This window comes from Nannobrachium achirus (genome assembly GCF_963921795.1).
Source record: "Nannobrachium achirus genome assembly, chromosome: 18".
Classification (NCBI taxonomy): domain Eukaryota; kingdom Metazoa; phylum Chordata; class Actinopteri; order Myctophiformes; family Myctophidae; genus Nannobrachium; species Nannobrachium achirus.
This window is the reverse complement of record NC_137825.1, coordinates 42424231-42437313: the sequence shown is the minus strand read 5'-3', so window position 1 is coordinate 42437313 and position 13083 is coordinate 42424231. Positions and strand designations below refer to the sequence as shown.

At 43.9% G+C, this 13083-nt stretch overlaps 1 protein-coding gene across 2 annotated transcripts in view; it reads right to left on the bottom strand.

Moving 5' to 3' along the window:
* Positions 1-10420, bottom strand: part of ep300a (EP300 lysine acetyltransferase a) — a 34123-nt gene extending 23703 nt beyond the window's left edge. For both annotated transcript variants that reach the window (XM_080747928.1, XM_080747929.1), the window contains exons 1-6: positions 10160-10420; positions 7000-7697; positions 4037-4216; positions 3572-3914; positions 2581-2694; positions 1398-1640 (exon numbers count right to left, since the gene is read on the bottom strand). In XM_080747928.1, coding sequence (XP_080604054.1) covers positions 1398-1640; positions 2581-2694; positions 3572-3914; positions 4037-4216; positions 7000-7697; positions 10160-10253 — 1672 coding nt within the window. In that variant the 5' untranslated portion in view covers positions 10254-10420. The remainder of the gene's footprint in view (positions 1-1397; positions 1641-2580; positions 2695-3571; positions 3915-4036; positions 4217-6999; positions 7698-10159) is intronic.
* Positions 10421-13083: the final 2663 nt, after the last annotated feature.

Below are 13083 nucleotides of genomic sequence, written 5' to 3'. Positions count from 1 at the left end.
AGTTACAAATAAGGAGAGCTATATTGTATTTACTAATTGTGCACAATAATCATTCTATGGCAGTGAACCAGAGTTTATAACCACCATTTCTAACAAGAGCTAGCTCAGTCTGCAACATGTTGTCAGTCTAGCACTGTAGTATTTGCACAGTGGGGACATGTGACATTAAGTACACACCTCCCTCAACATCGAGGGTCACCAATGACTCCAAGACTGTTAACTAACCAGAGTACGTCAGGTCTTCATTCTAGCCCTCAGACCTGTCAGTGTTTCTCAAACTTTTAAATCTCAAGGTCTCCCTTTAACTCTGGCAGCGTACAAATGGAACCAAATGGACCCGTTAGGGTTCATTTGGTTCCATTTGTACACTGTCAGAGTTACAGACTTGTATGGGTCAATTTAGAACACCATAAAGGAATCCTGGAATCCACTTTGAGAACCACTGGTCTAGGTCAATGCATTAATGTACCTGGTAGAATATAAAAATAGTAGTATTCAGGGTTTTAATGGCCAGAGTTTAGAACCAGTTGACTATAGACAGTTGTTCTGGTAATCTCATGTACCTTTATTTTCAGCTGCTCTCACAACCTGTTCATTTGTGCATGTCGGAAGGGAACCAGGGTATCATCGTTATTTGAAACGACAGACACACCTAGGCAAGCACATACGTGTTAACTGTGTGTGAGCTGTGTTGAACTCCACGTGCACGTCGTCCACCTTATTCCTCATTAGTACATGAGACCGTTTATCCTGGAAGTGTTTTAAATACTTAAGTGTGAGCTTTTGCAGACACTTAAGTATTTAAAACAGTGGTTCTCAACCTTTTCAGGACGACCCCCAAAATATTCATATTTTAACTGGGGACCCCCCCCCCCCCCCCCCCACCCTGACGAGCACTAAGAGTTGAGGCATTACATTTTGTATAACACGGTTCTATTGTGAAAATAGCAGATCTACATGTTGCGAGGCGTGTTGAGCATGTAGATCTGCTATGTAGATCTGCAATTTTCACAATTTCTGACTTTCTGACTTTAGAGGTATTAAAAAGTCCTTAAATTGTCACTTTAGAATGTGCTCATACCCTCTATACACTTAAACTTTATGTTGGTTTGTTTACTGTTGAGTGAGAAAACAATGTTGCACATTAAGTTAATCATTTGGGGATCCCCTCAGGTTGAGAACCACAGGGTTAAAACAGGGTTAAAACACTTCCAGGATAAATGGTCTGGCTTGCATAAGCTGGGAGGGCCGCTGTCCAACTCTGTTTCAAATGGATTTCTGAAATCAAGGCTTCAAAGGGTTCAACTCATTTTGGCGGTGAAGTACTCCTCCAAGTTTAAATTCATTGGTTAACCACATTTTTAAACGAAATTTCAGCAAACGTCGCTCTAGCTCACCCATGGGGTTGAGTGGCCTCATGCCTGGCTGTCCTTGCAGGCCCTGGTTGGGCATGCTGGGCTGGCCAGGCTGGGCCTGGAGTTGGTTGCCCTGGTAGGTGAGGCCCAGGGCTGCGTAGGCCCGCTCTATGGAGCTGGGATCAATTTGGCTGGGTGGGTTGAGACTGGGAGCACTCGGTTGGCCGCCCGGCACTGCCCCGCCTAGAGAGCTGCCTAGACCAGCACTTGCACCGCCCAGCAGAGCTGTTGGGAGACGGAGGACAGAAGACAGCACGTAAGCATTTCCTTTGATGACACGAGAGATTAACAACAATACTTTTGCACACCTGAGTTGTTGACAGCTACAAAGCAGGTAGATAAGCCAATGCAACAAAGCCTCCACGCACCGTTGCAATTTATAAAAATGTACTTCAAGAAAGAAAACAAAACACTGTGGCATCCGGGTGTTACAATTCTTAGGTTCTGCTTACAGCCGTGGAGAGTGGAGACTGGCCTTTAAATCCTCCATGGTGCTTTCAGGTTGGCCAGGCACACCAACAAACTACTACTATTGACTGCTACAGGTTGGTTGGATGCCTGTTCAGCAAAGAGCAGCACTGGGAAGGATAGCACGTTCCTACTGTAATTATATTCATTTGAATGTAACCAGTGGATATTCACTTCTGAAGCCTGAAGGCCCTGTAAATTCACCATGAAGGAGCACGTACTTATTGGTGAACTTGGCATGCAAATTTGTGCCATCAACCAATAACAATACATTTACTGCACTGACCTTGGCTGGGGAAGGAGCAGTACAATTAGGGAGGAAACTATCATTTTATCTTTGTCACATTGTCACAAACAGAAACTGTAACATTGTAATGACAATGACTCATGAGGCTGGGATAGAGGGTAACTAACATTTGTGACAGACACTAAACATAAACACAAAAGAAGAAGAAAAGAAAAGAAAAAAATAAATAATTTGCTTTTATGTCAGCAAGCTTCCGGTACCTATTATGACCAGAAGTTAAACCTTGTTGCATGGAAACATCTGATTTTCAAGCTGTCAACAGAACACTTACGATCGCAAGTGGTCTGTTGACAGTTATTTTCCAGTACCATTATCATCATGTTACCAAGTATACTGTAAATTCGGCTTTATTATAGTATAGCTGTCGTATGGTCAGATACAGACACTCACACTGGGGGTTCCTCTTGTCTCCGGCATTCTTCAGAGGCAGGCAGACAGGACAGTCATGTCGCGTGCAGTTCTTCCAGTGGGAGATGATCTGCCTGGATGACGCACAGTGAGCGACTGAGGAACAAGGGAACAAGAGAACAAGAAAGAGGGGACGAGTTGGGGTTACAAAATGAATGGAAAAGAAGTTAGAACTTTCAAGATGCCTCAAATAGAAATAGTGCTGTGTCCACAGTAGGGCAACAACAACTATTCTTCGATAGTTAAACCTTTATTCAAATAGTAAATTTGCCAGTGCCAGTAAATAGTGAATTTAAAAACAAAAATGTTATCTGCCTCGTGAATTCTAGCATAGCCCTGGGGTACTGTAATCTTGCTGCAGCAGTGAGTCCAGGTAGTCCAGGTACACGTTTGATAACAATTTAGTTTCATTGATTGACATGAAACTGAATTTAGTACTGAAAGGAAAGGGCCCGCTAACAGATGTCTTCATCATTGTACAGATCCTTCTCGAAATATTAGAATATTGTGTAAAAAAGTATTGCAGATGCCATATCACCCCAAATCATAACTGACTTTGGAAACTGGACTGGACTTCAAGCAACTCTGACTTCTGAAATGGTTGACATTCGTATTATAAATCCTTGTTTTGAGTGGTCTTGTGTAATATTGTAATATTTTGAAATATGGACTTTTGATATTCATGAGCTGTATCTGTATGCCATAAAAATTCAAGGTTTTAACAAAAAAAGGTTTGGAATAATTCACTGAATGTCCAATGTATCTAGAATATATGAAAGTTTCAAGAAATATATGAAAGTTTCAAGAAATATATGAAAGTTTCAAGAAAATGTACTTTTACACAATATTCTAAGTCAGGACATAGCAATGTGTGAAAGGGGAGAGGTAATTCTGTTGCTCAAAGACACTGCAGGTGCAATGGGTATCAATACAATAACAATAGCCTTCGCCCAATCCTTTAACTCCTACTTACCCTGACAGGACTTGCCGGCCTGGCAGTGGGTCATGTGGTTGAGGACGTTTTTCATGGTGCGGCAGTGGGGTAGGTTGCACTGGCGCACCTCCCCGTTGGCCTGCTCACGCCGCTGGCACTTGTGGGCGTGGAGCAGGAGCACCAGCTGCTGCTGGATCAGCTTGCGCTTCTCAGGGTCGGCGGTAGGGGGCGCTCCGGCCGCGGCCGCAGCGGCTGCCGCTGCCGCAGACACCTGGCCTCCCGGCCCCACCAGACCGCCCTGGCCGCCAGGGACCATCCCCGGAGCTCCGCCCACCCCAGGCCCAGAAGGACCTCCCACTCCCGGCTGTGGCTGTTGGGAGGCCTGCACCAGTGAGGTGGTAGAGAACAGAGAGGAAGAGGTGAGAAGGAAATAAGGAGAATTTTGTTTATTACGGTATAATAAAGGTTTTGACAATCATCACTATGACAGAAATGATGTCCTACCATGGCAGCCATGCCTTGCATGGGCTGGTTCTTCTTGTCCATGCTGAACTGGGCCAAGCTGTTGGCCATGGGCCCCTTGTTCTGGAGCTGAGGGCCCAGCCCTGCTCCCCCGAGACCCTGGTTCCCCTGCCCTCCGTATGGACCTCCATATGGGGCCCCTGGGGTCCCCATCATACCCATCTGAGAGGAGTGAAGGGAGAGAAGGAGAAAGCGTGCATTAAAATAAGCAGTGGGGAGAGATGGTGGAGAGGGAGAATAAAGGGAAAAGTGCACGTGAAAGGTGCACAGGGGGAGGGGAAAGATGTAGGCGAGTAGGAAGAGAGAAGTTATGTGCAGGGGGAGAACAAGAAAGCAGAGCAGGGAGAAATGGATGAGGAGAGAGGAAGGGGGTAGGAGGAGAGAATATACAAGAAAGGTGTGCAGAGATTGAAAACAGGGAGATGGGGTAGAAGCGGAACAAGTAGAGATGGGATGAGAAGAGGGAGGTAGGGAAAAACGATATGAGATGGGGAGGATGAAGGGTGTGAAGGGGTGGAGGGGCGAATAGGAGCAGGAAGGGATGAAGGATTGAGACAATGATGAGGGAATGGTGAAGAAAGGGGATAGAGGTGAGAGGAAGGGAGAACGAGAGAGGGGAGGGGGATGGAGGAGAGAGAGAGGTAGTGATGTGAGGTATTTAAGGAGCAAAAAGCAAGGGAATACAAAAGCAGGAGGTAAAAGAACGGCAAACAGTGTTCATGTTCACGGAGCACAAACAGACAACCTTTCCCAAGATTTCAACTGTATACTTGGTTCGCTGCTTCGCTCCCTTTACAATCAAACATCTTGTGCTCAGACTGCTCAACCAAGGCAGCGCATATTCATAATCTAGCATTGCGCCTCAATCCAGGATCTCAGAAAACAGCAGTTAAACATGGGTATCAGTCTTGCGAAAGGAACATGCATGGAAGCGATGAAAGATGAACGTTGCTTCTCCCAGTGGGGTGTGGGTACAGGGAGGACGTTAATCACGTTCCATTTTTCATACCGTTGAGCTGCGTAGTGCGTTCCCTTCCATCTGAGAGAGCAATTAAATACGTCCACTTTCTGAATAGACACGCTGCTTTCCGTTTCTAATCAATTAGGTGGGTTATGGCATTTAGTTCAATTAAGCCATTAGCGATGGTTTAAAACATACCATAAACCCAATTAAGCCGGTCGTGGCTTCTGGAGACTTAATATTGACATCTCCGGGACCGTGTAACCACTCGCTGTGATGCACTTAATTAATTAATGGGGGGGGTTTCCCCTCGCCCACCAATCTATAGCTGGTAATTTTTGGTTTTCATGTCGCCAACACTGTGTGTGGGCCACGTGAAGGGAAAACATTACCTGTGATATCTTACAGTGTGACACCTGCAGATACAGCCTTTTCTACACCATTTCTTTTTGCCAACTTGACCAAAATGTGGACAAATGAAAACATGCCTAGATGTTAAAGGTCAAATCAAAACTTTTCCAACAGGTGTCCCACCTGGTAAGAAGTAGGGATGGGACGATATGAAAGTTTCATATCACGATTATTGTGACCTAATCACGATTATTGTGTTATTATCACAATAATCAAAAAATTCCCAACATCAATTATCCTAGGGCAGAATATTTGACAAAAAATAGCTGATCAACAAGCTCACAACGTGTCGTAAAAACAACGCGTTGTGAGCTTGTAGATCTGCTATTTTTCCAGAAATGTTGGTGGTTCTCAAAATAGCAGATCTACAAGCTCACAAGCTTGTAGATCTGCTATTTTTTGGCAAAGAGATTTGGTAGAGTGAAAAAAAGACTATCAACTCGGCAACTAAAAGGTGATCCCAGTGCATGACGATTTCATGATAAATTAAATCTCCACGATACGATTATCGTGAGTGTTTTTTAATCACGATAAAATCGCTTTTCGTTCCATCCCTAGTAAGAACAAATTCCCACAAATCCGACCAGAAGCTCTTTGCTGCATGTCATCCCCATGTCATCCCCATTCTATCTCCCACCTTTCCTGTCTCTCTCGCTCACTGTCACTATCGAAAATAAAACAGAAATGTCAAAACAAATTTAAAAAATATATATACAAAAATATAACACCTCCCAAATATGCAGCTTAATTTGTGGGCCAGTAATTCTGCACAACACGACCAGACTACCTTTATAGGAAGCTAAGCTATATGAAAAACATTTCACTCAGAAGAAAGAAAATAACGCCTTGTGCAATTTATAAATTACAGTGTTTTGTTTTTGTTTTATCAATGAACTCGTTTTTGTTTTATCAATGAACTCTGTCTGCAGTCCTAAAGTGCATGCCTTACTACAGTTGCAAACATGTCATGAACACCATCCCCCAATTCCTCCATGAGGACTGGGAATGAAAACTAACACGTTTATTATCCCTTTTATCCTATTCTCCGATCCAATATTGTTCAGTTTTCCTTTCTCGATCCCTCCATTACTCCCTCCTCAATCTCCTCACTAGTGGTCATCTTTATATACATTTTACGTTATTACAGTTCGGGTTATTATTTAGATGAATAGACATGCTTCTTTCTATTTCTATTTCATCTGCTTTCCATTTCTGTTTCATCTTGAGGAACAAAAATATTTATTCACAGCCATTTTTGCATCTTATATCAACATCGTCACTGTTTCCGAATATTAAAAGCAATTAAATTGTTTTAAAAGTTTGTTGTTCCTCCCACTCAACCGACAGGTTTTACAACAGTAATTCACCAGACTTTGACATATAGCCTGTAAATATTTACCATACTGTACATTTTCGAATTACTATTTTATTCACTACCTAGTACCCTACCACTACCAAGCAGCTAAAATCTACACAAATGTGAAATCAGGCTTTGACTGACCTAACTCCAATTAAACAATTTTCACATCATTTTAAAGTCACATCACAGAATTGAAGGAGCCAGGATCCTTACCTTGTTCAGTGCTCCAGGTTGCTGACCTCTCATCCCAGCCGGTCCCCCTGATCCTTGCTGCTGCTGTAGGGTCTCAGCCAGCAAGTTACCATTACCCCCCATCCCTTGATTCCCAAAGCCCATCCTGGGGGAGCCATTCATCACCTGGCCCCCCATCATGCCCGGCTGCTGCTGTCCGTTGTTGCCTTTCTGCTGCGTTCCCATCATGCCTCGGTTCATGCCACCGCCCACCATGCCGGCTGCACTGTTCTGTTGCTGCTGCATCATGCTGACTTGCTGCTGGGGAGACATATGCTGCCCCCCCGGGCCCATAACTTGCTGGGGCCCCTGGTTGGGGGATGCCTTCATGTTCCCAAGGTGTTGCCCCATGGAGGTTGGCCCTCCTGGGCTGCCCATGGCTCCCTGGTGCCCCTGTTGTTGGGTGGAGGTGGGCGGTGCCCCCGAGCGCAAGAGGTCGGAGAGCTGCTTGTGCTTGGCCACCGCGTCTGGGCCGCCGCCTCCCCCGCCTGGACCACCTCCACCAGGACCTGGGCCTAGACCCAGGCCCATTCCTCCGCTTCCAGGACCTAGGCTGCCAGGGCCTCCTCCCAGACTGGTGTGCAACTGGTTGAGGTCCCCACCATTGACCAAGCCCAGGTCCGAAGAGCTGATGAGCTCATCTGGGAGGTCATGCTCCAGGTCAAACAGTGAGCCAAAGTCTGAGAGAGGGGATGCAAGGAGAGCAAGGGAAGAAAAGATAGTCACATGAGAAGCATGTTGAGACATAAAGACTAAAATAAGGAAAACAAAAGTGCATCAGGTTTGTCAAGGTTGTATGAAGTCTAGATCATTCAGCAGAACTGAGCAAGGACATTATTATAAACTGCATGCTTATTGCTTAACCAACAGTGATGAAAAGCCAATTGGGAATGAGGATGCCTGGGACATTTTCTCAACCCTCAGTGACAGTGTCTTCAAACAAAATGAAATCCTGATGTGCAGATGGTCTATCCATGCACAATACTACAGGTGACATCCAAAAATGAACTCACCCAGCCCTACAGTTTGTTGCATAAATGCCACCCCAGAAACATGTCACACAACTAGCCCATTAGCGGAGGGAGACCGGTGAACATGTGACAATGTGATTTAACATGATGGTGAGACAGGTTCATGCATACAAGCTGACGGATGGCCTGATTCACAGTGTTATTGCCACAGTGACAGAGCCAAGCTGGTAGGAAACACACTGGGTGTGCACGACTCCATGCTGTGTGCTGAGCACAACTCTTGGGCAATCCAGAACGCAAAGAGAGACCAATTCGCTATTCCAATGACAAGACAGGCACATAGGAGACCAAATGGCACATTTTTGGAATTCTTCAAATCAAGAATTTAAATGGGTGATTATTTGTCTCACTCTGTCAATGGATACAGTTGTTTGTGTGTGTGTGGTTTTTTTCTCCCATAAGATTAGGGTATCACATTGGGACACTGTCATTTATGTGTAGAGACAGTGAGACACACTGCGACTGTTATTAATCAATTGGATAATGCACTGGGTAAATTCAGCATCAATATACAATCTGAATCCTCAAAGGCAACCGCTATTCACAAACTATTTAGCTGAGTTAAATTAAGATAACATCTCATGTACAATATTACTAACAATGTAATACTTTATGCAACTAACCTAATAAAACAACAGCCAGCCTGAAATGTCAAAACAACTTCTAGCACAAAAACTTCAATAATATATGATGTTTATATTATGTCTTATCCACAAGCGTTTAGGCCTGTAATGTTATCACTGAAACATGCTTCCATTCAACATGTGAAATGTCTTGACACACGACTTAGCTTGACAAACTCAATTGAATTTAAATTGTTCTCTACGACTAGTTTGATTTTATCAACAGGGAGAGATTATTCTCGCCGTTCTTCAAACACAGTAACGCAAGCTTAATTACCTAGGTGGACAACGGTAAAGGCTTGTGCAATGACAGAATGATGGAACATGTCTACTTGCAAAGATGCTGACCACCTCAGATCATAGCTAGAGAAGCTCAACTGCAGCAGTTAATGACCATATGCATAGGTGATGGAATCAAGACAACTACATTAAGTTTTAACAGCAGCCTGTCAAACTAACGTGATATTTCAGTGGTGCCAGTGATAAGACACACACGACGCTGTCCCCGTTCCCCAGACAGAGTTGTGTCCTCACACTGAGCCCACTACGTTACTCCAGCCCTCTGCCACACACCATCCACAGAAAAACTAACAATGGCAATTTGAGCATAACAATCACTCAGACCCATGGGCCTAAATTTAGCTCCCCCACAAAGCTAGCACCGTTAGCGCTGCCTCTGCTCAGTGCTTACACCAACGTTAGCAGGGGAAAGATCCCATTTGGTTATGATGAGGCAAAATAATGTGGTTCAGTGTTTGTAGTAAGCATGTCTACACGGCTCCGTGGACAGAAGAGGAGTTGTTGGACATGTCTAGTGTTTTGCTATGGCGATCACTCAAAACATCGCTAAGAAAAACTTTATTATAAGTTGGCTGGCCGTTTAGCTCATTAGCAACCTGGCTAAACTAGCCATTAGACATGGATGGGACCATCATTGGAAGCCAACTAGCTATGGCTAGGAGAGTCTCGAAAGAAGACACCAAGGATGAGTCAGTGACGTCAAAAACAATCGGGAAGTGTGTGTAGCCTGTTATGGTATAGGTTCCGACGTCCGTTATGGCTTTTACATGCGTCGCCCCACTGCCCCTGTGTCACTGGACAACATGACGTATTTTCAAATAAAAGTAATTGTCGATACGTCATTATGTCGAGCGAACAGCTCGTGCGAGACAGCCTGGCAACGGTGCTGTTTTGCGGCGCATTTACTGCACGGCAGTCCGTCCGAAGCACTTCCGCTAGGACGAAGCCTAGTTGTGACATCATGCACGCATCCTTGTTATTCTATTCTAGAGTAGAGCTAGCTTCAGCTAATGTCTCTCTCCAAGTCCGACACACACACAACGCTAACATGCTAACATTAGCCAGCTACGACAAAAACACAAGAGGAATCCCACGTTTCCTTCCTCTTTTGGGCGAACACGGGCCGATGAAAACGACCCAATTTGATCAATAACACTGTAACGAATCATATACGAAACAAATATTTACCATTTCCATCGCTGGCGGAGGCAGAAAGTGCCGGAGAGGAGAGTTTAGGCCTCTTGGCTGAAGGCGGGCCAGAGTCCAGAACGTTCTCGGCCATATTTTTTTCGAAATAAAAATATACAAAGTATCCACAATTGCGGACGTTTTTCACGTCTCGAGAACCTCGCTCCTTGTCGTTTCCACTATTGCGACTTTTCCCCCTCCTTTTGGGGGACTAAGAGGGGGAAAGTCCCGTTGTACAAATTAACTCCTCTTTCCTGTGTGTTCGCCTCTCGATTTCAGCCTCGGCGTATCAACCCCCCTCCCTCCCTGCTCGGATTTTTTGTTCTTTATAAATTTCTGCGAGCGGAGGAGGAGGTGGTGGAGGAGTAGGAGGAGGAGGAGGGGGTCGGTGAAAAGTAAAAGAGGGAGACGCACGTAGCGGCTTCCCTCTAAAGTTATACAGCCTCTTCGGAGGTAAATAAACCGCCCCGGCAACGTCTCTCTCCCATGATTGCATCCGTCATTTCAGCCTCCCCGTAGCGGAGTCTGGGTGAAGATAATGTCGGGCAGAGAAGGCTTGTTTGGCTGTGTGTGAAGTGATGGTGTGGTGGTGGAGGTGGTGCTGCTGCTGCTGCTGCTGCTGCTGGTAGCGGGGAAAGATGAAGGCATGCAATAAATAAAATGTAGACAAACATCCACATGCAGTGGCGGATAATATTCAGATTCATTTGTATACGAGTGGTATAATTACACGTTTGTTTTTGTTTTAGTATTATTATTTTAAAGCCAAAACAAATTAAGTTTAGAAAATTATCCTGTATGGCAGTGGGAGCTTTGGGAGTTCTCTTATAAAAGAAAGAAAGAAATAAAAGAAAGAAAGAACATGTTCTAATACTCGTTCTAATAACTGTAAAGACATCTGAAGTCTTAAAGGAACTAAAGCATTTACAACATAAAATATGTTTCAAATATAGTTGATCAGACCTAATAAAAAGAGAAAAGAAAACAAGTGTGTGTGTGTGTGTGTGTGTGTGTGTGTGTGTGTGTGTGTGTGTGTGTGTGTGTGTGTGTGTGTGGTTAATTGTGTGTAGGTCTAGTGGCATTTTTAATTTAAACGTACTTCTTTAATGAGTGCTGTGTAAACTGCTGCTAAACTCATGCTGTCTGAGTTTGTGTGTAATAAAGGGAACGAGTGCATGTTGCATTATGGGACATTGTCATTTATTCTGTATATATGGTAATTACTGTACATCTTTTCTTCTTTCAGCTAGTCCCACAGTGGATCATATATTTTCATCTACTGAATTCTGTTCTCTGCATCTTCCGCAGACACTCCAGCCACCAGCATCTCCATCTTCAGCATCCTTCTCCCAATGTATCCTCCGATCCTCTGCACATGTCCAAACCATGCTCAACCCTGCCTCTCTTGACTTGTTTTATCCCCAAACCTTAATATATCCTGGGCTGATTCTCAGTCTTTATACATAATTTTAGATTATAAACGAAACAGTTTCCACGTGTATAGTAAGTAGAGAGAACACCTGACATCAGGGCAATTTGGGCAAATGAGTGCAGGCCTGAATGAAAATATAGCCATACCTTTATTGCACAAGTTCCTTAGCTTCATTTTGAGCATCGGTATTCAACACAGGGTCCATGGCCCCTAGGGGGTCCTCAGAGTCATTCAAGTTATTATATGATAGTAATGATTATTTTAATTTTTCAAATATTTAGATTATGTCTGAAAATATCCAACAATGTTTTTAAAATAGTAGGGAGGGATAGAAGGAGCACTTGTAACCCTGTACAGTATTATCATCTCCAAGGCCACCTCTCTACCTTTACCCTAACCCTAACCTTTCCTCTTTCTAAATTGCCTTCGAGGCATCAGGAAAACCAGAGACAGACAGATGCTTTTTAAAATGTCCATAAAACACCCCTATATAAAGTACCTTTGTCTCCTTTCTTCCTCGTCTTTGCTCTTTCTAAATTGCCCTTGATGAACTTTTCATTGGTACAGACGAGCAGTCCACCGACCAAACCTGCCAGCGCTAGATACTGTTGTTACTGTCATTTTATTTTATACACATGCCAAGAAACTCCCGTGCACATCCATTCTCTAAAACTCTACAGAGCTGGCTGCAAATTTCAGTATCCATTCACAAATCTGGCATAAATAGTTTCTGAGATCAGCAGGGCAGGAATTTCAGGGAGGCCACAAAGGCCATGGCCGTCGTTGCCCCTCAGTTTGGCCTTGTGTCCCTCCAAAAAATTGCATACCCTGAGGCCACAGTGGCCTTATAGCCACAGCTGACTGTACCACTTTCTCCTCTGTCTCTGTCTCTGTCTTGTCAATATGTAGACACCAGTGTCTCTTTCTTGTCATGTGTCACTTGTCGCGTCCCCATTTTTAAACCAATCCAGTATCTTTGGGGCTAAGCATGGATCAGAATGTAAATACCACATTATTTATTTCACAGCACATAGTCTACATATTACATTTAAACTCATCCTTAACCCTTAAATTCGATCAATTATTTCAATGGATTAAAATCTTGTTTTATTTGATGGCCTTCCTGCCCTGGCATTTGGCCTTTGTGCCCTCATAAAATGGACAACACCAAAGGCCAAGTGGCCTTGCCCCTAAAATGATGAAATTCCAGGCCTGGAGATCAGCAAACTTGACAATCCCATGCAAAACCACAATACCTATACCATCCAGCTGTATGATAGAATAGAAGGCTTTCAAAAAACTAAAAAAGATCAGAAGATTAATATGCAAAACAAATTTACAAAATGAGTAGGGTGTCCCTGCTGTGTTACCCAAGGAGACCTTGGCCTTTGTTTTATTTACATTTGGAAATATTGTATTTTTAATGTATCCATTTCTGTTGTTATAACCTCCATAAGCTGCTGAATATCTTCCCCGCTACAGCAAACAATAC